The 26,490-nt window shown below is 41.8% G+C and overlaps 1 protein-coding gene across 1 annotated transcript in view; it reads left to right on the top strand.

The window, feature by feature from the left end:
* Positions 1–26,490, top strand: part of Ryr2 (ryanodine receptor 2) — a 533,102-nt gene that overhangs the window by 281,899 nt on the left and 224,713 nt on the right. The window contains exons 15-18 of the mRNA XM_060372656.1: positions 1,409–1,544; positions 14,535–14,630; positions 24,242–24,360; positions 25,497–25,630. Of these exons, the coding sequence (XP_060228639.1) occupies positions 1,409–1,544; positions 14,535–14,630; positions 24,242–24,360; positions 25,497–25,630 (485 nt within the window). The remainder of the gene's footprint in view (positions 1–1,408; positions 1,545–14,534; positions 14,631–24,241; positions 24,361–25,496; positions 25,631–26,490) is intronic.

Raw genomic sequence — 26,490 nt, 5'->3', positions numbered from 1 at the left:
ACCCCTATCAGGAGGCTTACTGCCTGTAACTCTAGCTCTGAGGGATGAGGTGCCCCCTTGTGTCCTCTCAAAGTACTACACTCATGTGCACATCACATACCCAAAGACAGACATGTATATATGCATATGACTAAAAACAAATGTTCTCTCTCTTTTTCTGTTTCCCTCCCTCCCTCCCTCCCTCCCTCCCTCCCTCCCTCCCTCCCTCCCTTCCTTCCTTCCTTCCTTCCTTCCAGAAGTACCTTGTATATGCATCTGAGGAAAAGTGTAGAGGATGTCATTTAGTTTCCATAATCTCAAAATCTGTTATACTTTTAAAGCTGTCTTTTTTTCTTGGTGCTTTTGAAACTGATACTAAATTTTGCAACTATTTCTTTTTGTAAATAAAAAAATTTTTCTATGATCATAAAGGTGCAAAAATCACAGTAAGCCAATAATTAGAACAAGAGAGGTTAAGTTAAGGAATTCACATCATCACATATGCCAGATCATTGGCCTGATTGCTGTACAGCAGTTATTTCATATCTGAGGAAATTCAATCTAAATATTAGGCAATAGCAATTTAAAATATGAATTTGGACATATTCAGTCTAATGTGAATAAGGTATTTTTTTTCTTTGTCATTTGGTTATACAAAACCATCCAGAAGGAACCCATGAGTGTTCTAAGGCCCATGGCTGCTGCTAAAATTCTGTCCAATGAGTGAATTTGACTACTCAATGTTTCATAGCTTTTCCTTTCATGGCCCTGCCTCATTTTGAGAGGCTCAACCTGACAATAACCATGAAGGTGCATTTTCAAATGCAGGCTGCTTTCTGCAGAACTTTATGAGTGAATTTTTCACTTGTTTGAAATTTTCTTTTTAGTGGATTTCTTTCACTTAATTTAGTATGTCTTTAATGTAGTAGTTATAATAATGGTTATTGAAAATAAGGATGAGGTACTAATAGTAGAATGCCAGTCAGGACCTGTTCATGCCAACTACTGTTAAACCTTGAAAGGCCAGTGTGAAGAACACAATTATACAACTTTCTTTCACTTCTGTTTGAGAATGCAAACCAAGACTGAAAACCTAAGTTATCTGAAGAACATTTAATTTCTTGGGCAAATGTGTTTCTTTTTATCCTTTGATTAAATGATCTTAGTTTCCTTTAAAGTGAGCTGACAATGTTAAGCTAGGCCTCTCTCAGAATCAAGTCATCACCCACCCACTCACCCCACCCCCGTTTTAAAATCTTCTTGGTCTGAGCACAATTAGTTTCTTTCCCCTAAGACAGAAGCTTACACTGTAGCCCAGACTGTCCTTAAACTTGCAGCTATCCTCCTGCCTCAGCTTCCTGAGTGCTGGGATTGTACTGGTGAGTTAATTTCAGATGGTGCTTTTTTTTTTTTTTACCCCCTCTTCCAGGGAATGATCAACTTGGTTCTGGAGTGCATAGACCGCCTGCATGTATACAGCAGCGCAGCCCACTTTGCAGACGTCGCGGGACGGGAAGCAGGGGAGTCTTGGAAATCCATCCTGAATTCTCTGTACGAGTTGCTGGGTAAGGACCATGGCTGAGTTTCTATGGCAAATTTGACAAGATCTTATGATAGCCACAACAGTTTTGCAGTGTGCCTCCTAGTCAGGACTTTTAATTTTTAGTGAGGATAACCTAAAGCCAACAATGCTTTGTGCATAATTCCTTCTGCGAGTGAGGAAGGCCGCTGCAGAAGTAGCTGTGCCGTGGTTAGGGGAGGTGGCTTTTGCAGGCCTCCTATAAAAATCGGTATTACTTATTCCCTTCTTGGCTCCCAGGTTAGTATTACAAAGTCCCTCTTCTTTCAGCTCTGGTTTGTCAGGGCTTGGTCTACTATCCTTCTATAGTGTTCATAAGTTCTGATTTACCAACTTCTAGATATATTTCATTTTGAGCAACACTTGAGGAGGTTTGTATCATGTCCCCATTGGCTCTGCACAAACATGTTTCTTCCTTGGTTTTGACCCAGACTTTTTCAGTAGTCTCTTCGTGTCTCTCGCCAAGACCGGCTTTGCCCCATCGCAAACCGCTTTTACAGCAGCTAACATGTTACCTGTATGATATCGTTCAGCACAATTCCTAGTGACTGGTAACTAAGGTTACTTTCAAAGGCAAGACTATCAGCTTCCGGGTTGTGTGCCTATGTGATTTGGTTTAATGCCTGGCATATAGTAGATACCCAATACCTATTCATACATCGATATTAATTAGGTGACTGAGTTCTGACGAAGAGGAACGTCTACCTGAATAAAGAATAATGATAAAGTACTTGTAATGTGAAGAAGAAAGGGTAGTCAAAATATTTGGAAATCCCTTAAAATATAATTAAACTTCATTAAAATTTATAGAGTCATAAGAGAATTTATTCATAATTGTTCTTCTTAGAATTTTTAATGTTTTTTTTTTTTGGGAGGTGAGCACTTTGATATGCCATTAAAATTAAGCACTTGCAGTTCGGCGCTGGCGTTCACATTCCTCTGAACAGGACCAAAGATATCAAAGCTATTATCAGGATAAAAATTTTGTGGCACCAAAATTCTTGAGAGTAATTTTACTTTCAAATATGGGATTGATGGCACTGAGTTTCTTTTTTTAAAAGAGGGAGAGAGACGAGACAGAGGGAAAAACGACTTCATTTTGGTGTGGTTTTGGCCTAGTTTGGTAGCTCTCTAAGAGCTCAGTGTAACTTCTTTACGTGGTGTAACGTGGACTGAGTTCAGACAAGGTGGGTGTTTGTCCAGAGGCATGTCAGAAGATGGAACAGCTTGCACATGCATCCACACAGTATGACGTCTTAGTTTTCCCTGTCGAGAGGGATGGCAAAGGTCGTATGGGTTGAGTGACAAACTCATGCCTTAAATGTCATATAATGTAAGTCTGACAGAGAACTTCTGTCTATCTTTCTCTGTCTCCATCTCTCTCCACCTCTCTGTCTCTGTCTCTGTGTGTGTGTGTGTGTGTTTGTGTCTACTTTCTGTGTGGTCAGCGTCCCACAGTCTGGGTTTCCTTTCATGATCTGAGCTAGATCTTGCCGGGCCCACGTGTTACATCCTTTGCAGTGTACTTCTGGTTTGATGGTGGGAGGTAAAGGAAATTTTGTCTTGAGAAAAAGAGCACACTGCTTCCTTCATCCCTTTGAAACACACCTGCCAGCACACAGTCCCAAACTGCACACAGTCTGGCAAAGGGGTGGGTAGGTGGGATTCTACCAGCACCAGCCAATTCCTGAAGCTCAAGTTAAGCCACTGTACTTCATGGCTCTCAGCTGGGGGGTGGAGGTTACAGGGGAAACCCTCCTTTTTATTATAGATGCTGATTCATGTGCTTCATCCATCTAAATGGCTGAATGAACCAAGAATTTAAGCATAGTGATTTTACCTTCTGCCTCACACTGGGCAGTCATGTTCAATCAACATTAATTTAACTTATTTAATAAACCCATTGCAGAGATTTTCATTGATTTTTGGTAGCAGGGTGGATGTAGCCATTGATCTGCCTTATCCAAAACAACGGGCTTCTTACTCCTTTTTCCATTAGCCCCTTTCACTGAGAAATAGAAGCCTTGTCTCATCTGTAGCCAACAGCTTCTGTGACAATATCTCTCCCTCTCCCCAGACCCCAGCCTCTTCCTCTGACATGACTTTGGACACAGATGAATCTCAGTATCCTGATGGGAGAAAAGGAGGAAATAAAGATGCCTGCTTCTGGCGTTACTCTGCTAATTCCATGAGTTACCATGCCAGGCAGAAAATGACTGACATTTATCATTTTGAATGCTGTCTGTGAAGTGGTGATGATTTCACTGTAGGTTGTTGAGAAGCTGGTGTTTGGTTTTGACATCACATGATTAGAGTAGGATGGGACTTTTCTTCTTGCCTTCTCCTCAGTCCCCAGCATCCCTTTCCTTTTGTCGACTTTCTATAGTCATTCCTTCCCCTGTTAACACAGTATTGCTTTTGTCTTTGTCTTCTGCTGTAGTTCAAACATGCCTTAGAAAAGAAACTTTATGTACATATCCTGGATATGACAAAGAAAATTCTAGATTAGCTTGTAGAGGATAATAGTCAGATTATTCTTAGAAAGTATAAGTTGTTTGGTTTTCACATCAAAAGAGGGGAAAAAGTTTCTTTACACTTCTTGCCGCACTGAAGATTTTTAATTCTCTTACTCTGTTCTCTCTCTAAATATAGCACCTCTCCTTCACACATCTGCACCCACAGCATCCCGTGTCTAGATGATTCACAGCAAATACAATAAGCCCTCCATATTCACTGGTGTAGCACCTACACTCTTGAATGGCCGTGGACTGAAAATGTTAGAAAAAAAACCCACTTCATCTGAACTAAACATGGCTGGATTTTTTTTCTTGTCATTATCCCCTGAACAATAAAGAACTAAGTAAACTAGCTGTTTACTTAGTCTGATGAAAGTGATACAGGGATGATGTAAAGTGGGTGGGAGGAGGTGCACAGGTTGTTTACAAAAATGACATCACGTTGTGTGAGGATCTTGAATGTCTGAGGGTCTTGGGATGTGTGGCACTGATTGGCCAAGGATCACCCGGTGTGACTGAGCTTGAGACCTCTTGGATGATGAAATACTATAAAGGTTCTGGCTACTCTCTCTAACTCGGATCCTCCTGTCTTCCCATCATAGTCTCAGAGCTCAGGGAGACTACCCTCACTCCGCGTGGATCTTCATTGACTCTAACACTGGTCTCTATGTTTCCTAGAACATGACATCCCATGTCTGGCCTTCCTCTTCCCTTCCAAGCCTGACCTCAATCACTCTTTATAACTGCTCTATATTGCCTCTTTCCACTACTTTCTCCAATCAAGAATTATACTTCCAGAATATCTATAGTTAATTAATATTTGCAAGATTTGAATATTTTAAAATGTCTATCCATGCTTCCTTAATTATCTATAGCTCATTTGATTAAGAAAGTATTTGATGGTGCTATTACTTAATATTGACATAATTAGAATTCCCTAAAATTTTACATCTTGGTGGTGTAATAGCTTATGTTACTAAGATCCATTGTTTCAGACTCATGAATATATTTTACTTTTAAATTTAATTTTCTGGATGAAAAGATGCACGCACATCTCTTGCAGGAGACCGTAGTTGGATTCCCTGTACCCATATTAGACAGCTCACAGCTGAGTGTAACTACAGCTCCAGGACTCTGACACACTTTCTGGGTTCTCTGGGTGCTGCACTCAGGTTAACCAGCGCCTCACATACATACAAATAAATAAAACAAAAAACAAAACAAAACAAAAAAAAAACACTTCATTTTTTAAAACAGCAAAGATAAAGTCTGAAAGGGTATTTTTCCAATGTGTTCATATTAAGCTACCTCCACACCTATTTCTTCCAGATTGTTCCGAATATATATTTATTAAAATGCCTCATCTCAGGAAGGGTTTCTTTTTCATTCTGCCTGCCTCCCTAAGCACCTCAGCTTCTTGTCTGGTCTCTGGATGAGGCATCCTTGTACAGCAGAGATGTTCATGCCAGGGGAACATGGGCTTAGAGGCTGGTATGTATCCATGCCAATAGCAGCTCTCATGAAGTTGGAGTTGTTGTAACAAAATATTTAAGGTAGATAGATGCCTTACATACAACCAATGGTGCTTTCCCATAATTTTGGAGGCACAAGTCCAAGTTCAAGGCATCAGCATATTATGTGTCTACAGAGGGCCATTGAGAGACAATTTACTAGAGGCGTCTTCTGACTATATTCTACAGAAGGTGTGAACATCTCTCCAGGATCTTCCTAAGGAGATCTAACCTTGCTGATAATTTCTCTGTTCCCATGACCTCATTCCAACCCAATGACTCCCTCTGCTATTGTCACTCCTAAGGATTAGGATTGCAACATGTGACTGTTTCATCCCAATATTCAGATCATTGCACAGATTTCATAAATTGGTTAGCTACTTGTTAAATACCTACTTTGGGAGATGCTCTGATTCAGGCACTGGGTACAGTGGTGGCCAAAAATACAGCACCAATGTAAGCTTTCAAGGAGCTTAGGGTGGCATGGGGGAAGACAGACAGCAGAAATCACAAAGCCAGCAAGGACGGTGATTGTGTTGCCTTCATCATCTCATTCCATTATCATTAAATAATGGTAGTATGTGACTAACCAGAGACCAGTAAGTAGGGTAACATAAAACAGAGGTTATTAGCCTATGGCTCACAATCCCTTTGACAAACATCTATTTCCAAAAATATTTACATCATGACTCATAACAGTAGCAAAATTACAGTTATGAAGTGGCAGTGAAAATAATTTTATGGCCGGGGGTCGCCACAACGCGAGGAAATGTGTTCAGTGGTCACAGTGTTAGAAAGTTTAAGCGCCACCGACATAAAATAAAGAATTTGTATGATAGATAATATCATTACAAAAATCAAAAAGCCCTGGGACTTGGAGAAATATGCAAGAGTTTCCATGAAAGTCAAATCCTAATTAGTTCTTTTAAAATGTGGAGTCTTATATATCCAAAATAAAAGTAAATAATAGCTAATAAAAAAATGGTCAACAGGTAGAAATAACAGCTAACATGTGAATGAAATAATGAAAGATTTTTACCATGGCAAATAACTGCAAATTAAAACATAACTAGGCATCCTACGTGTTGACTATGTTGGCTCAGAAAATAATTTGGATGATATCATTTGGGGAAAGGCTGGGTAATGTGTTCTGGGTTGAAACATGAATGATGGACTTTTAAGAGCCTTTGCTCTCAAACACTCTACTTTAAGAAACGTATTCTATAGGAGTATTTATGTGAGTGTGAAAAGAGCATTCACAGTAGAATTACTTGCAAATAGCATAAAATTGGAGGCAATCTTTGTACCTCTGGGGGGTTGGCTGCCGAGCTTGTGGTGTACTTATGTAGTGTAGTTCTGTGGAATCACTGAAAACTGAAATAAATCTGTCATTTGGAAAACCGTATGAAGCAGACCCAATTGTTTCTCTATTTCTGATTGGGAACCTGCAGTGTGATGTTACCTGGGAAGGAACAAAAAGGCTTACTTATGTGTAGATTATAATCCCAACTGTAGGGTCGTAAATTTACCTCAGTGAGTAGAAGAGTGCACTACCTTGCAGAGGACCCATATTCTTTTGCCAGCACCCACACTGAGTGGCTAGCAACCCTTTGTAACTCCAGCTGCAGGGGCTCCAATGCTTTCTTCTGATCTCTGAAGTCATCTGCACACACACACATACACACACAAATAAAATCTTATTTTTAAAAAGATCCCAACTACATAAAATTAGAGTTGTGTAGAGGAGGCAGAAATTCTGTAAGAATATATGGAAAAGTGCTGCATGGCCATTTCTTGACAGGAGGACTCCTGATTTTTAGCTTGTATTTCTACTTCTGTGACACATTTGTTTATAATCTGTTGTCATGCACAACTTTTATAATTGACCAAAGTGGTAATACATGCCACTTAATTTAGATTTGTGGTGGTAAAAGAAAAAAAAATGCTGTATATTGGTTCCAACTTAATTTTTAAAAACTCAAAAGCATTTATGTATTAGGGAAAATGAGAGTCCTTCCTCTTGTACACAGAGTAGTTTAAATGGTTTAGAGGTATTTTAGCTGGGTGGGATTATGACAAACTTTAAATTTACAACATTTCTTTGGTTTATTTTCATTCTTACTGTTATTCTAGTGACCACTGATTTCATGACCAGGGAAAATTTAAGAAGTGAAAACATGGATTACCATTTGATTTTCAGAGACTTTCAGTTTCCATTGGCTCCAGACTAAGCCCATCTGAGTTTATACTTCAGTTTAGAAGAGTTTCAGTGCTAACACAGTCATTAGGGTTCTATAATATATTTCTATGTCACTCATAGGTAGCTCATTTTCCTCAGGTCTCAAAAGATTTACTTCAAATATCAACTTCAAAGAGTCATGAACTCTTTTCTCCCTGATTCTTCCAAAGAGGTAAACAGGATTCAAGGGCATACCTTTTGGGTAGCATGCTTGTATGACCTGTATTAAGGGCCTGGGTCCTACACTCAGTGTGTACACACACACACACACACACACACACACACGAGAGAGAGAGAGAGAGAGAGAGAGAGAGAGAGAGAGAGAGAGAGAGAGAAACAAAGACTGACAGAGACAGACAAGGAGACAGCGACTGATGGATGGAGAAGGGATAGACAGAAAAAATAAAACAAGCACATAATAAAAACAAACCTGGCTGCCAGCAAGTAGATGCCTGCTGTTGCTGCTCTTCTTTGGGGTGCTTGTCGTATGGAAAGCAAACAGGGAAGGGAGAGGGATAATCTGTAACAATTTGGTGCTTGACATAGACTTAGCGAGGCTGGGTCTTAGGTAGAGATTGATGAAGGTGGATTTATGAGCTGCCATTGGGAAGACGTCAGGATGTCACAGACACCTGTACTTGGAATTGGAAGAGCATCACTGTGTCCCTCATTCATACATCTTTTCTGACATCCACATAATTAATTTGTGGGATGCAGACAAGCCAGCATGGCTTTCTGAAGATGTCTGAGAAGTGGCCCTTTGGCAAACTGTGAATACTCATTTGCTGAAGATTCGAAGCATAAAACAAACAGAGAAGACTGCCTCTCTTTCTTGTTTAGGAAATGTGACCAGTCTCTGAACCCTTGAAGAGTTGGGAAGGAGAAGGCTTAGTCCCCAGTGCAGCATTATAAGTGGGGCCTTTGGGATATGTCTGGGCTGCAGGGGCTCTGACCTAATCAGTTGACTCATCAAATGGATTATAACCAGCATAATTTGTTTGTGTATTAGGAATGGGTGTTTTAGAGGAAGAGACCCAACAGAATGAGTGTATCTTGAAAGGCGATTATCATGTTGGCTCACACGATACAGGTTTGAAGTCCAACAATGGCTGCCTCACACTGGAGAGTCCCCAAACCCAATAGCTGTTCAGTCTACAAGGCTGTATACATCAGCGATCCCAGTCTGGGGCTGAAGGATCCCTGTAGAGCTGGTGGTCTTCAGTATAGGTTGGAAGCCAGAAGCTTCTTGATTCTGATAGCAGCGAAGAGAAACTCCCAGTTAACTGGGCTGCCATTGGAAAGTGTTGCCCACATTTATGATGACTTTTCTTACTTCAGATTACCTGATCAAGAAAATCCCTCACAGTTGTCCCTAGTCCTTGGCCTTGTAGTTAATTCCAGATCCAGCTAAGCTGATAACATTGATCATTAGAAGGGCATCATTTAAGGTAGTGGAAGCTATGAGGTGAGGCCCTGGGAGCAAGTGGGCCAATGGAAGTGTGTCCTAGGCAGGCATACCTTGTCCTTATCCCCTCCTTCTTTCTCTCTGTTTCCTGGCTTCCACCAGGAGAGCAGTTTTCCTGGGCCATGCCCATTTGCTACTATGCTTCTATTTTTCCCACAGGCACAAAAAAATAGAGGAGTCAGCCTACTCTAGCTTGAACCTATGACACAGAATTAATCTTACCTCCTTTCAAACTGTTTTCTTTGACATTTTGTCACAGTGATGGATAGTGGCTCTCACAGGAGGATGCAGCAGCTAGAGACTTCAGTGCCTCCAGACCCTTTCCTAGTGTTGCTGGCAGGCAGATCGTCCTGGATGCCAGGACACTGGGAAAGGCTGCAAGCAATGAAAACCAAGCGCCTGGCCTTCCCAAGTGCTCAGCATAGGAGTGCTTGTCTGAACAGATACTCCTGTCTTGTCCCCCAAAGTCCTGGAAAGGCATTGTACTTCAAACCAAGGCTTGCTTCTTTCCCCGTTTTTCCATTTTGTTATGGTCTCATCTCCATGAAATAGCAATGACAATCATAGATAGTTTCATAGGACTTTAATTTTATTGCCAACAGTGTCATTTTGCCTTTCTGAAAATGGTTACATACTTGTACAGATCATCTCTTTAAGTTTTTAATCTATCTATCTAGCCATCTATCTGTCTGTCTGTCTATCTATCTATCTATCTATCTATCTATCTATCTATCTATCTATCTATCGTCTACCTTTTATGTTTATGTGTGTGTACATGTGTGTATGCATGCTACAGCTTGCCAGTAGAAGCCAGAGGACAACTTATAGAAGTTGGTCTCAGATCAAACACAGTGTCTGGCTTGACAGCAAGTGCCTTTACCTGCTGAGCCATCATGCTGGCATGAAGCCACTATCTTAACACTTTCAGAAGGCTGGGAAGCTGGGCAAGAAGATCACATAGCCTGTTGCAAGCCAATAGATCCTGGAATCCACTGCGTATATTTGGGCTTGGCCCTGTGTTTGTAAGCCTGCATCGCCTGGAAGTCATCTTTCTAAGCAGCTTTTTATTTAGAAGGCTGCTCCTGATCTGTTGTGGATGGTGATGGAGACTGCACTATTAGTATTTTCTTACATGGCTATGCATTCTTCCCTAGTGCAGGAGGACATGGTTGACATCCCCAAGGCTTAGCTGTGGCTGAGAACTTCTTTCTCTTGCAGGCATATTGGGACTTCCCAGCAGCGCCCGTCTGTCTTACAGTTCCTGTGATGAGGCAGTAACTACCTTCATCTGAGTGGCTCTTTGCTGTCCCTTTCTTGGCTATATGCACCTGGTGACATCAGCACAGCCTCTTTTTCTTAAAGCCATGCTGCTACATGTTGCTACATGTAGACACAGGGCAGTCGCACCATGGCACTTCCTTCCTGATGTCCTTGGCATAGCACATCCCTGTTTCCAGCATTTTGGGGCAGGATCACCCAAAGAGTTGCCAAGTTCCCCCGTCCTCAGGGACAACGTCCCAATCTCTAAAAGTCTCTTAAATTCTTCAGCTCCAGTTTTTAGTGGCTCTTGAAGTGTAATCTAAATTCCTAGTAATCTAAATGTTCTTTAAATCTTTGTGAGTCTGCTTCCCTCAGTCCCTGCTGCCTGTGCTGTGGAGAACCCATTGGCTGTGCATTTACTGATTGTGAGCAGGAGAGGCTAGTGAGAGGGCTTCTAGCTCGGTGCTGCTTCCCAGAATCTGCCTAGTTCATCAGTGTATGGGATGCATCACGTGCTCAGTGCAAGCTGACTAGTGTGGATGGGTGACAGAGCTTCCCGGGTTGACATTGACATTTCAATCCATTGGCAAATCTCCGAGTCTGTCATTCTTTTGGGAAAGCCTGAGTCAAAGCTTAGAGCCATGTGAGTATGAAGACAGGATGTCACAATACGGCAGGTGCTCCTCAGTGCATGACAGCCACGTCTTCACAAGCGCTTCATAAGCTGAAAATACAGTAAACTGAACACGTGTCTGATGCAGTTAACCTCCCAGGCATTGCTGCTGAGTACAGGCTGCCTAACGTGCTCAGAGCACTGATGTTACCCCACAAATGGATGTAGTCATCTAGTGTGAAGCCTATTTTAAGGGAAGAAAGCCTCATGTAATTTATTAAGGACTTGTGTCCCCCAAAGGCTGTTAATCTAACATATTGTTGAGCACCAGCCACTAGCCCTCATGATGACATGATGGACTGGAACTAAGAGAACAAAGAATGGTCTGGATATCCATAGCTCCGAAACAGGGCTCATAACCCAAAGCACTGCTTCTATGAAATTCACTTTGTCTTTTTTTTTTTTAAGTAAAGAATATATATATATATATATATATATATATATATATACACACACACATATATATATGTCAGTCAGTTTCACTATTTTAAATCAGGTCTCACATAAAATAAGTGAATAGCTTGAGTAGAGTATTTGTACAGATTAGTTCCCTCTCTGTTGCTATGATAAAACACTACGACCAGGACAGCCTATAGAAGGAAGAGTTTATTTGGGCTTACAGTTCCAGAGGGTTAATAAGAGTTCATCGCAGCAGCAAGACATGGCAGCAAGTGGCAGACATGGCTGACGGAGCAGGAGGATGAGCTGCAAACATGAGGCTGAGAGACCCAGCCAGAAACGACAAGTCTATAAACTCTCAGAGCCCATATTAGTGACATATTCCTCCAACAAAGACACCTCTCCAGAGCCTCCTCTAATCGCACCAGCAGCTGGAGACAGGGTTCAAATACATCATCCTATGGGGGATGTTTTGTTCAAGCCACCAAATCATGTGATAAAATAAGAACGTTGTTATTGCATTGTTTATTGTGTGTGCATGTGGGCACATGTGGGCTCATGTGAGCACATGTGGGTTCATGTGCCACAGTGCACATGTGGAAATCAGAGGACAACTCTCACCTCTCCTGTGAGTCCCTGGGATCCCTGTGTGAGTCTCAGGTCATCAGGCTCAACAAAAAGTGCCTTTATCCACTGAGCCAGCTCACCAGCACCTAATGATAATTTTTTTAAAGATCGGTTTCCAGTAATGAGGCTGAGTATGTGGATACACGCTTACAACCCTAGCACTCAGGAGGCCAAGGATTGAGAATTGTGGTGAATTAGAAGCTAGCAACAAGTACCATACCTACATGGATGACATAGCCCTGATTTCCACAGACATAGACACAGACACAAACATACAGAACTAATAATGCTTACTTTCACATTCTGGCTAGATAAACGTTTAAAGAGACTCAATTATTCAACGTTCATAAAAATTAGTTCCATGAGTTTGCATTTGCTTCTTAAGAGCTTAGTTGGAATGCTTTTATTGTACAGAAGCTAATTTACAGTTACTTAAGTACTGTAACACAACAATATTCTTGTTGCCTACACTAGCAACCAATTATCCATTTGTGCAGCTGAGAAATCATTTCTCTTGTAAGCTTTCTGTGCTGTGAAGAGGTTTAATAAGGAAGAATATTTGATTTAAAAGAACTTAAAGTCCAGCACAGGAAGACGTACAAGACACTGTATTCTGTTCACATTTTATTCTCCCTTGCATTCAGAGAGCCACACACAGGGACCAGTACTCTGATGTCAACAATTGTTAAATAACCTAGGGGACACAGCGTGTGTGGAAGATGAAAAGCCTTAGAGATTAGGGCCAGTGAGGCAGCAGTTAACGCGTGTGGCTGGACTTGTGTTTTTCTGTTATTAGGAAGGAGTGCTGTCTTGGGTTCTATACTGTAATGTTGCGCTCACATTAAACCTACACTGCACTTTGAACACGAGAACCGTCATCCTAGGACTAGCATGATGAATAAGGATGCCATTGTTTTTCATTGATTTTTTTTTTTTACGATGTCGTATGCATTGTATGTTGTTGGTAGGAGAGGCATGGGCATGCCAGGGTACACATGTGGAGGTCAGAGGACAACTTGCAGGACTCAGTCATTCCTTCCACCATATATGGGTCTTGAGGGTTGGCAAGCTTGGTTACTGTGTGCACTTTCTTTATCCTGTTCCTGGGGCTCCGAAGTCCCCCCTTAGGCAGAGGGAGAGAACATTTCTTGTCCTTTTGTGTATTTCTATCTTTCTGTCAGAGCAGGAATCATTTTTATGTGTTGACTTACTTTGGAAGGAGATGTGAAGGGCATCTTTTAAGGGTGGCGTGCACAGTCTAACCATGGGCTTTTCACCTTCCCATTCTTAAGCAATAGGTTCGAGGCAAGAGCCTCAGACTTCAGTCCTTCAATCTACTTCCTAGCGTGACTAGACAGTGAATAATGACTTTCCCTGCTGGGGACATATTTTCTGCCTTTAAACGTCCTGCTGTTCAAAAATGTCTCCCGCACCTGTGAGCATTTACACTGTTTCTGAACCGTCTTAACAGGTGTAAGCATAGAACTCTTGTTTAAAAAAATTACTAGACTTGCTGTCACAGAACTGAATCTGCTGAGTTTTTAATGGGAAAAAATGATTTTTTTTATTTGAGTATATAATCTGGGCGGAAATAAATGTCATTTCAGAATTTCATATGAGAAAGGATCTTCGGTTAAAGAAGTTGAGAAATCACAACGCTAGGCAAAGTTAAAATAGGTTTCTCTAAACCATTTCTGTCTTCTATATGATTGGGAGTCTCTAAATAAAGACAGGTCCACAGACAGAGTGGCTTATGACTTTATTACTGATTGGCCCTGCCATCTTTTCCCCATGCTTCATTTAGTTACCTCTCCCAGCACACCTGTTATAATCATAGCTGCTAGTTGTGGGTCCTTTTATTTTGTCTCAGGAAATCCGATATGTTCTTAACTTCTTCGGAGTATGCGTGTGAAAATTGGGCTCTGGAGAGATCAAATAGTTCAGTCTGATGGCTAATTAAAAGCAATGTGTGTTAGCATCCAAGAGGGGAAACTTCCAGAGAGCTGGTTTCTGTTACTCTTCATTATCACTTCCCGGTATGGAGCATTGCTTTCTGGAATTGTTTGCCTTCTAATGAGAAGTTTTCAGTCCTCTCCCAGAGATGCTACGGCATTTGCAAAATATTCAGTCTCATGTGCGCAAATGTGTTCCTAGTTGCATTTGCATATGGTTTAGATAATGACGGGAGGTGCTTTGTTTTCTCCATCCCATATTTTATGCCTCCTGTGACCTTACGTTGGTCCTTGAACTTGAAAAATCACCTTAATGTGAGTTCTTCTTTTGCAGCGGCTCTAATTAGAGGAAATCGTAAAAACTGTGCTCAGTTTTCTGGCTCCCTCGACTGGCTGATCAGCAGACTAGAAAGACTGGAAGCATCCTCTGGTATGTTCCTGGTTTTTACCTTGAAGTGTGCAGTTTTCTTTCCTGTTTACCTGTTTCTTGTTCTTTAAAGACAAAATGAGTGTGCATGTTCAGTGTTTCTTGTGTTTTCTTCTTAATTGGTTGAGTATGCTTTAATTTACTGATTGAGCCACTACTATTCTTAGTTGTCCCCTAAGAGTGTTGATACAACAACAGAACTCCTGAAAGAGGAAAAGAATCCATTCTAGGGCCAAATATGAGTGACCATGGCCTGAGAACACAGACTTAGGTTACCCCAAATTCCATGTTCCAATGTAGAAGCAGTTTCACGAAGTTTGTATCATAACAGAACTAAGAAAGCTGCGAATCAGAACACTTCCCAAACGCTTAGTGGAAAAGTGGAGTAGATGAATTAACAGCAGAATAAGGAAAGCTCAGCCATAGGCCTCAGAGCTATCCAATGACACTCAGCCTTCGGATTGGTGGAAACAAGGGATTTGTTAAGTTACTACATTATGAGAGGTTTTATCTGTTAGTTACAGGGATGTTAAGTCAGACACAGCAGAGGGCAAGGAGTGGCTATTAAGGATGCTAAAGATAGCACAAGATAAATAACAATTAATCTCTGGACCTGCACCACTCCACATTCACTGATGTCACGGTGAATTACTCAGCCTTGCAGAAGGGCTAGTGTGTGTGTCGGGGAGGGTGGATGGGTGAAACTTTTTTCCAGGGAAGGTTAATTCACAGCAGAGATCTAGCAAAGCCTTGTCCACTTACATTTATAAAATAAGTCTAATGATAAAGTCCTGACGTCAACTAAAGAGCTGGGATTCTTCTTCCTCCTCATACTGATGACTTCGCGACACACTCAATTGACAAAATCTTTAGATTTTAGAATTCTTACTTTTTCCTTTGTAATCAAAAGAATTCAGAGATGCAGGACATTTGGGTGGATGTGGAATGTTAGCTTCCCAAATGATATAGCACCATAGTGTATTTAAAGAGGTTTCATAAACACCCGAAGGTTGTCTATGAAGTAGGACATCCGTTCCGTGCATGAACTCTGAAAATCCCTCACCGTTGACCAGTGACTCCCCCTCCTCCCTGTCCCCAGACTCTCATATAACTGTCCTCTCTCTTCCTACTTCGGTTGTCATAGTTTTCATATGGGGAACCAACTGGGATCTAAGGATTTAAATATCACCGTCTGTGGGAGACAGTGCACGTTTAAACCATGACAATGTACGGCTGTGCCTAGGAGGCCATAGTTCGTCAACAAGATAGCAGGTTGCCCTGTTCAAGTACAGTGGGTCAAAGTGAAGTGTTTCCATGGCCAGGCTCCTCTTTAAGCCAGTGGCTCTCAACCTGCCTGATGCTGCAACCCTTTCATATAGTTCCTCATGTTGTGGTGACCCCCAACTATAAAATTATTTCATTGCTACTTCACAACTATAATTTTGTTCCTGTTATGAATTGTAATGTAGATACCTGATATGTGATATCTGATATGCGACCCTGAAAAGGGTCATGACCTGCAGGTGAGAACCGTTGCTGTAGGTGATCTCAGCTCTTGCAGTGCTTTTTTTGAGCATGAGTCAGCTAAAGAAAGACAGCCCATTAGTCAGGGGTCAGGTGGGCTTCCGCTGAGCATCGTCCTTTGAGTCCTTTGAGTACTCCGTACCTGCACAGCTTTACAGTGATGGAAGAGTCCTAACTTGAGAATCCTGCCAACTCCCCTCCAGTGCAGAGCCAAGTTCTCAGGGCTTCAGCTGCTAGAGCTTTGAAATGCAATATTTCAGTTCCTGGACACAGGCAGCTTTAAACACTCTGAAGTTATCAGAGTTAATGATTTCCTGGAGTTTTAAAGCTCTTCATAGTCTAGAGGTAATATTTCCACCACTTGGGTAACAGTATTTCAGCCTCTGGTACCCTGTGAAGACTTCCTCCTTGATAACATTGTTAGATGTGACATGTTGAATCAAAGAGACTAGGTTCTTTTTCAAGATCCACTGTTGCTGATGGAGAAATCACAGTTACTTGAGGGAGACCACCTCAACTCTTAGGACACAGAGAAAGAGAAAAAGACTATTCCCTTGGAGACAGTGGTTCTAGCTTTTAAAAAATTCTTGTGGTGTGTGCATGTGTGTGTATGATATGTGTGTTTGTGCGTACATACGTGTGTATGTGAAGGTCATAGGACAAAGTTGGACATCAGTCTTCACCTTCTGCCTTATTTCTTCATTACCTGGGATCATCAGGGATCTGTCTGCAGCTCTGTCCCACCCACACGGGAGCCCTAGTATTACAGATGCCTATTACTGCCTCTGGCTTTCACATAGATTCTGAGGGTATAAATTCATGAGCACACACAGAATATAGTTTATCTTGTGAACCAATCAATATTAGCTTTTGATTCAAAGCTTTATATTTCACAGAAAGTTCATCATGGGATAATAGAGGGATTATTTCCTTCCCTCTAAAACACAAAACAGTAAATCAATCACAAGAGCATTGGACATTTTCAAAAGAAAATCATTGGTGACAGCCACCAAAGGGCCAGTACTTCTTTATACCCTAATAGCCCATGCCATTGTCAGTCATGTGTCCTTACCCTGATCTGTAGTTATTCTGGTCTGTAAAAGTGGTGTTTTTATGCAATAGTCTTGGGTGGTCAAGACTCATAAACCATGCTTTGTCTTGAAATCCCTTATGAATGCAGGAAACTATAAAATGCATTTTGTAAAGCTATTTACTCCAAGTGCTTGAAATGAAGTATTAATAAAAAGGTTCCTAATTTAGTAGTTAGCTATTGTCAAAATTTAAATTTAGATTTGATCCTTTCAAAAATTAAGCACTCCTCAGCCACATCAGAGGGGGACCCACATGGAGACTGAACTGCTTATTGGCTGCCTCTGAGCAAGGGGCCTGGGTCCTCTCAATGCATTGTCCTTGGTTGGTGCATCAGTCTCTGCAGGAGCCCCTGCGCCCTGTTTTGTTGGCTTTGTTGGTCTCCTTGTGGAGCTCCTGTCTCCTCACAGTAGCTCTGGGGTTTTTTTGCACAAAATATGTAAGTTTCCACTAGGAAGGCAGAGGTAGAGAATTAGTGGAGCTCATTTGAAAGGCATTTGTATTTCGTTGTATCTTATCAACAAGATGATATGTAGCAGGTGGGGGTATCCCTCAAAAAAAGACTCCAAATGAAACAGAACCTTTCTTTAATGTGAAAAAAAAGGAGGTAAAAGAAATATTCAAAGCTACTATGTTTCCTGACATCTTTATCCTCTTCAGACTGCTTTTCTTAGAGCAGATAGAGGAGATGGATGGGAAATTACATTCCTAGAAAATGGTTCTTACAATGAAAGAGTTCTTTAACTACTTTAAAATGAGGAATGAAAGGTGCCCTGCTTCACACACAACATGTAGCTGAGTGATTTTATAATCATTTCCCATGGTTACTTGAAGACCATTGTTCACTTCTAGCCGTAGTGCTAAGGATGATGGGATAGCAAGGCTGGTTGGATTCTGGCTTACAGACGGGGATGTTTCCTGGTTGGCTCAGTCATGGGTGATGCACCCTAGACTGTTCAATGGATGATAGGACTACGGCTTCTAGCATGTACTTTGTTCCTCGTTAGGACTACAAGTCCTCAAATGGGCAGGGATTTCCTGTGTAGTTATTATATCTGCACAGTTTCTACTTCTGCCTTATTGGCCTCCTTCATGATTATCTTATGGTGGTTCTTTCTCTTTTCTAGATAGTTTTAGAAAAAAATAAATAAATTTCTTCAGTATATTACAAAGGACACTGGGGTAAGCAATAGCAAATATGCTGTTTGCAGCCCACTGGATTCTTGAGGTAACAATTACCTGAGCATATAGCATGGAAACTTTCTCTGTTTTATGACTGTCAATTTTTCTCCAAGCCCTATTAAGGAAGGGCCTTGTCTATTTAAACATTGATGCAAGGCTGAGACCTGAGAATTATGTGTACTGCAACACAGATAATCTCCAGAACTGTTAGTGTGGCAGGAACCCCTGCATATGGCCGGTATACTCATGAACTCGCAGTAGCTGTGGTTTCCTGCACAAGACCAGCACAAGATCAACCCAGCCCAAATTTTCAGATAGAGGGTGAAGGTGCTGCCCGAGTCTCATTGCTTACCAAAGGAGTTATAGACATGTCACTTCCCCAGCAGCTGCTTCCTTCCTTCCTCCCTTCCTTGAATTTCCCATGTACTTATAGAAGGCCCTACATCTGTGCATATAGTCAAACATGGTTAGGAGGAGACTGTTCCGGAATGATTGTGGTGAGTTAGAGAGGAAATGGGGGTGGATATGATAATGTATGAAGCTGTGAAGACTTGATCTGACATAGGCAATTGTGGTGACTGTATTTTACACACATCTCTTGGAGAGCAGTGACAAGCAACGGATAACTGAGGGTAAGTGGTCCCCTAGGCCCTATTTTTGTCACCAACAACACACTACAAGTAGAGAGTTGGGTGGGTGACTTTATGTATTGGTTCACAGCCAGAATGCAGTGTTTTGCATAGTTTACTCAATGTCTAGTAGAAGAAAGCCTTGTACCCCTTCATCTGTAACATACTATCAGTATTCCATGTAAAACGTTATTTAGCACATTGTATGAAGTAGCCTTTAGGCACCATGACTCGGCAGATAAAGGTACTTAGTATTAAGTCTGACAACCTGAGTTTTATTCCTGATTCACATAGTGGGAGAGAATTAACTCCCAAAGTTGTCCACTGACCTTCACAACACATGTTGTGATGTACACTTGCATACACAGCAAGTAAATAAATAAACACGTGTATTATACATTAAAGTAAATCAAATTACTTTTGGACTGTGTATGTAAGGTATATGGGGTTTTTGTGTTCAGACTTGGACTTTGTAAAATATATCTTTATGCATATGCAATGCCAATCTAAAACAACAATGAGGAACTTCCTGAATCTAAAACAATCTGGTCCTTGTGTCTCAGGAAAGGGAAGCTTATCCTGAATGTTCTGCTTTTCTGAATTCCTGCCATCCTACCATCAGATTTCCGTTCAAAGGTAGAGTAGGCAAGGCCAAGCGCTGGCATGCCACTTGTGTGAGGTCAAGGGAAAGCAGAGGAGGATTGAGCCTGTGTCAGCACTAGAGCTGATGTTCCTCAAGAGCTTACAGAGGCTAGCGCAAATACTTACAGAGGTTGGTACTGGATGCACTCAGTGATAAACTGATGAATGAAAAAAATAACTAAAGTCAAAACAGCATAGGGACGTCTTGTAATGTTTATGATTCAGGTTACTCTGAGTATTTTGTTAGCTTTTGTTCTTTGAGTCAGAGTGTTATATGACTTAAGCAAGCTTTAACTCACTGTGTAGTGGAGGATGACCTTGAACTTCTGATGCTGTAGTCTCCAATTCCAGATATGTGTGCCACCATAGCTGGTTTTAAGCAGTGCTGGAGATCAAACCCAGGGCTTCATGCAGGCTAGCCAAGCACTCTACCAATGTCCTCAACCACATCTCCAATCTCTATTGCCTTTTGTAGATACAACAATGTATCCACAAATTTTTTGAATAGTATAAAATTTCTTATGTGCTTATCTGGTTGTTAAGTCATGAACTGTCTAGACCTGGCATTCCCTTTTCTTCACTGTCCTTTGGCAACTGTGGTTTCTCTGTCCTCCATAAATCCTCGCTCCTCAAACTGAAGGGAGCAGCCACTAGAAGCCTAATTGGGCTCAACTGTACACTACCGTTGCACTACTCTCTGTTTGTGTTTTTCTGAGTTAATTTACCCCAGGAAACTTTGGATTCACACTCACCCTCCAATCCCAAACCTCAGTCTCTCTTCTTGGCTTGTTTATTTTGCCGACACTTCTCCCAGAGTGTGCTCTGCTACTTGATGCATGCATGAGAGTGTTGCGCACTGGTTCCCATTTTCATAGATCTGTGTTCTGTTTTCAGACTTTACCTTTGTCAGCTTTTCTCCTTCCTCAATATCACACGAGCCTGAGAAATAATGAGTTTATTTTTCTCTTTGGCATCAAAAGCATTCTGAAAAATTCAAAATATACATAATTTTATATTTTTTTTCAGTTAGGCTCAAAGACACTGCTCTTGCTATCACGTTTTATGCCTTTGAATGCTAATGTGATATATACATGGTTTTTCTTTCCCCATTTGTACAAGATCTAGAAACCCAACTTAGGATAAGTTCTGTTTGCTTTATGACTTAGACCTTGTTTACAAAAAAGAAAGAAAATTCCATGCCATTTCTTTCGTTTGTCAGAAGGCTTGAAAATACATTAGTCGTTTATCTTATACTGAAACTCAAATCATTTCTTATTTTAATCTCGGGGTATGTATATTGCATGTGTGTGTGAGAGAGAGCACAAGTATGCACCTGACACGACATTCATGTGGAGACTGGAGGAGAGTCTCCTCAGGTGTTGCTCCTTGATTTCTGCCTTTGTTGGAGACAGTCTTTCTCGCTGTTCAATGCTGGGTGTACAAATGTAGTTGACCCATTGGCTTCTAATGATTCTCTGTCTTTGTGTCCATCTTGCTGTCCGTGGTTCATTATCACATCACCGTTCTTCTGCTTCAGAGTGTAAGCTGTTTTGTAGTGCATTCCTTTTCTGATGCATTCAGTTTTGAGCATGCTATGAGCCTTCGAGGGCCATTATTTGCTAAGAGAACCTGTTCTTTGTCTTCCATTTCTTGTTGTTTTCTCTTTCTGAGTGTGACAAAGGCTTATCAACGTTCCGTAAAAGGCTAACTAACGCCTCAGTCTGGGCTGCTTATTCAAAATACCACAAGCCCCAGAAATGGGTTCCTGTTTTCAAGCCTGGAGGGGTTAGGAAAGGGCCCTTTAGGTTTGGTGTATGGGTCTCCTCTCTCACTGACAGCTCATCCTTTCTTGGGTGGCAGGGATGAACAGGCCCCTGTAGCCTTCCTTCTCTGGGAAGGAACTAGCTCTCTTGACCTCAGGTTCTACCATCCAGATAAATATTTCAGAGCCTGCGTGCCTGAGGTGTCAAGTGCGGCCCCTCCGTTCTGATTTGTAGCGGGGAGCTGCCGCAGTCAGTGAATGGATGCATTCGTACAGCACAGTAAAACTCTATTAATGAAAGTAGGCACTCATGTGCTCTGTAGTAATAAATAATGGAGCGAAATTAAAAATACAACAAACATCAGGACAGTGTGGAAAATCTACTAACAGTACCTTCCTGTCACCGGTATTGTATGTTATATGGGCTCAGGATGAGGAGTTTATCTGATTGCACCAGCTTAGATGATAGTGATAGCACCGGGCAGATTCACTACATTGATGTCAACATCTTTATCTCGAGTATTGGCTTTTGGAATTTCTGTTCTCTTTGATTTTTTTTTTTTATTTTCATTATCATCAGGCTGTCGGACAACTGCTAAATTGGCCCAGAGTTTGAGGTACTATATAAATTGAGCGTACATGGATATTTTAACTCACAGTGAAAGGTCAGCATCCACTGCCCTCATCTACAGAGGACAAGGATTTGGGTCAGGTGTAGGTCCTGAGGACCTGAGAGAATGATTTCTGCATACTCTTTTGTAAGCCTGACATTGCATACTCTTTTGTAAGCCTGACATTGCAAGCATCTTTTTTAAAGAATGTGAATTCCACTTGACACAGAAGAACTTGGAATACTACTCAGCTATTAAAAACAAGGAAATCATGACATTTGCAGGCAAATGGATGGAACTAGAAAAGATCATCCTGAGTGAGGTAACCCTGAAACAGAAAGACACACATGGTATATACTCATTTATAAGCAGATATTAGCTGTATAATATAGTATAACCATACTAAAATCTACAGACCTAAAGAAGCTAAACAACAAGGAAGACCCTAGGGAAGATGGTTAAATCTCATTCAGAATGGCACACGGGATAGATACCAGAAGCAGTAGAAAGGAGTGAAAATGATGGGAGCCTACTATAGAGGGTCCTCTGAAAGGCTCCACCCAACTGGATCAAAGCAGATGCTGTGACTCACAGCCAAGCTTTGAGCAGAGCACAGGGAGTCTTATGGAAGAAGGGGTCAGGGTATTGTATAACACAGCGTGGACAGGAGCCCCACAAGGAGCCCAACAGAGCTAGAAAATCTGAGCCCAGGGGGGTCCTGCAGAGACTGATGCACCAATCAAGGACCATGCATGGAGAGGACCTAGACCCCTTGCTCAGATGTAGCCAACTGGCAGCTCAGTCTCCATGTGGGTTCCCGAGTAAGAGGAGCAGGGACTGCATCTGTCATGAATTTGGTTGCCTGATCTTAGATCACTGGTGATGCGGTCTTGACAGCCCACAGAGGGAGAGGATGCAGGCAGTCCTGATGAGACTTGATAAGCTATGGGCAGATGACAGAGGAGGAGAACTCCCCCTTTCAGTATACTAGGGGAAGGGGATGGGGGGAGAAGAGAGAGGGAAGGTGGGACTGGGAGGAGTTGAGGGAGGGGGTCTTCAATTGGGGTATATAATGAATAAATTGTAAAAATAAAAATAAAAATCTCTTTTAAGCAAAAGGATAAAAAAAACCCTGTTCTACAGGGCTTTAGAAGTGTCTTCCCAGTTCTGTGCAATTCTTAGAGAGACCAAGAGAGCCAGTGCTTTGCTTGTCATGGTTACAGACAACAGGCACCGTTATTATTGACTGAAGATGAACAATAATGGTGGCTAGTTTGTTTCTTTATTATTAATTGTTCAACTAATTTGTTTGTGTTCATGTGTATACAGATGTGTGTGTGTGTGTGTGTGTGTGTGTGTGTGTGTGTATGTGTGTGTCCAAGTGTGCCACAGTGCACTTGTGGAGGTCAGAGGACATCTTGAGGCTTCTGCCATGTGTGTCCTGGGGATACGTGCTCAGATGGTCAGGGTTGGCTGCAAGCACCTTTATCAGCCTGGGCCATTTTGCCGACCCAATGACAGGATGATAGAAAAAAAAAAAAAAAAGGAACGTGGTTTTCCGTTCCCTTCTCAAGTTTACACTAAACATTCACACAATGAAACCCATTTTGTCTTTGCTCTTTTATGAAAACACAAAAAATATATTCTACTTTTGTGATGGCTGTAGTTTATATGTTTTCACTTCTGTACTATTGTGTTTATTCCTATTGTTTTTTAAAATCAATTTCCCCCCCCTCCTTGGGACCCAGCTCAAGTTGTTGAGCTTTGCACACTCCTCTCTCTTGCTGGCATAGGATTATGGTTTTAATGCCAGGAAGCTTCAGTATCTGACTAAGCACGGCCATCCATGCTTCTCTCGAATACTGGCCCGCCCTGGCGTGCCTGCCGCTCAAGCCTGTACTTCTGTTCTGTGCCCCCCAACCCCCGCCATCTCCATGAATATCTGGAGGGGAATACATTTGCTGAGTCCCCCAAGCCCGCCACACTGCCCTCCATCACACTCCCGAGGTACACGCACCTGCCTCGCTTCCCACAGTATCCCGTGGCGAACACACTGAGCACAGAGTAATTACATGTCAAGCCGACTGGGTGGGTGCAGTTGATGGGGAGGGTGTGGGGGAGGAAGGAACCGGTTCCCAAAGCATCCACCTTCTTTGGCCTTTCTCTTGTTCGCAGGGATTCTGGAGGTGCTTCACTGTGTGCTGGTGGAGAGTCCAGAAGCCCTGAATATCATCAAAGAGGGACACATCAAATCCATCATCTCACTCTTGGACAAGCACGGGAGAAACCACAAGGTAAGGAAGCTCTTTGCTTCCCAGGAGTGAATGCTAGAGTCATTAAATGGTGAAGCGTGGACCATACATTTCAAAAGGCTAGAAGAGGGGATTTAAAATGTCTTCACCATAATAAAAATAATGGGAATTTTGAGCCACTTGCATGTGATTGCCTACTCAAAATGCAAACCAGGGAGAAAAATAGAATAAATGTGCAACAAGGCAAAAAAAAAAAAGAAGTAAAATTCTGAGAGGACCAAATATATAATATGTTATATAATGATTTAAAACAAAAGAAAATATAATACTTTTTCTTATATAGCAGGTACTTTGAGCATTTTACCAATTTTCTACTTTATAATTAGAAAACACAACATTACTAATAAAATGAATAATAAATGAGGAGGTGGATTTATTCATCATAATTTGAACATCATACAACATGTCCATACGTCCACGCTGTACCTAATAGCTTACATACCTGTATAGGTTTTTTTGTATCCATGTATCAGCTAAAAATAAATTAGTAAATTGTGGGAACACAGACAGTTCTTTCTAACATGTGAAAGAAAGCTGGAGAGTCACTGGAACACACATGTTGAAATGATCAGGCTGAGGCTGTGGGTGAGGCACGATAAAGTGCTTGTGAAAGCATGACAACCAGAGTTCAGCCCTCCTTCATCTGCACGGATGCTGGGAAACGGGGACAGCTTCCTGTAATTCCGGTGCTCGGGAGGCAGAGATCTCGGAGCCCCCTCCTGCAAGCTGGATGCTTAGAGCAGTCGAATTGCTAAGCTCTGGGTGCAAGCCAGAGACCCTGCCTCAATGTGTTAGGAGGAGAGAATGCTTCGGGAAGACGTCCAGCATCAAACTGTCTTCCTCATACACAAGCACACATGCGTGTCCACAAACATTTGAACATGCATACACACATGCACACCAAACCTACACATGTATATCACACTTCACACATACACACACACACACACACACACGGAGTGAGAGAAAGAGTGAATGGGTGTGAGAGAGAGAAAGAAAGACAAAGAAAAGTAAATGAAAAATGATGGATCAATCATAGTTGGGGTTGTGTTTGCCTTGTAGAAAGTGCTGTTGAGGCTGGCGTCAGAGTCAGCTCCAAATGGTCTCTCTCTCCCTAGGTCCTGGATGTGTTGTGTTCCCTCTGTGTTTGCCATGGAGTGGCTGTCCGCTCTAACCAGCATCTCATCTGTGACAATCTCCTGCCAGGAAGAGATCTCTTACTGCAGACCCGTCTTGTGAATCACGTCAGCAGGTAAATTCCCACACCACAGCGAGGAACTCTCTCTAGGAAGTCAGCAGAAGGTCTGTTTGTTTTACATAAGGAGTTGTTACGAAGCAGATGGGTTAATAAAATAGCAATAGATAGTCTGAGAAAAATACAGACTTAACAAAACATGTGTGTGAGGGTTTGTTCGCTTCCCTGTGTAGACAGATTGCTGGTATCTTCAGAGCAGGCTGTAGACTCATTGCTAGAAGTTGCACTGTTCTTCAGTACTCTGCGAATGTGCCTGCTACAGGTGATAAAAATATAGTGCTCCGAGTCTAACACATTTCAAACCAAATAGCCAATGAAGTGGCATATTCCACTGGCTCTGCCTTTTAGCGGCTCTGACAGCCATGAGTGTCACCTATAAGCTACTATGTGCTGTGATTTGCCTGTGGCTCATGCCGTCTGTATTATGTGAGGCTTTTTTTTTTTGGTACTGCCTTTGCCTATCTTTTATAGATGAATAGGGTGGGATGGGGGTCTGTCTGCAGAAGCTGAGCTAGTGAACACCATGCCGTGCTGTCTTTCTTATTCTTCTAGATAAAGAAATCAGTAAACCAAACAACAAAGAGAACAAAACAAAATAATAACAAAAAAATCAACCAAACAAACAAAAACCAACAAAATGTTCTGTGTGGTAGAGTAGCTAAGGGTTTTGCAGAAGCTTCCTGCTACTTTATTCTTCTGTAAATAGATGTCCAGCATCTAGACAGGCAGCAGTTTCTAAAAGATTTATTTAATTTCAGTTTATGAGCTTGAGTGGGTGGTATGAATGTGTGCCATGTGTGTGCCTGGAAGACAGAGGAGGGCATCAAATCCCCCGGAGCTGGAGTTATAGGCAGTTA

The sequence above is a fragment of the Meriones unguiculatus genome, chromosome 19 (genome assembly GCF_030254825.1).
Source record: "Meriones unguiculatus strain TT.TT164.6M chromosome 19, Bangor_MerUng_6.1, whole genome shotgun sequence".
Lineage (NCBI taxonomy): Eukaryota > Metazoa > Chordata > Mammalia > Rodentia > Muridae > Meriones > Meriones unguiculatus.
This window is presented reverse-complemented; position numbering and strand designations above follow the sequence as displayed.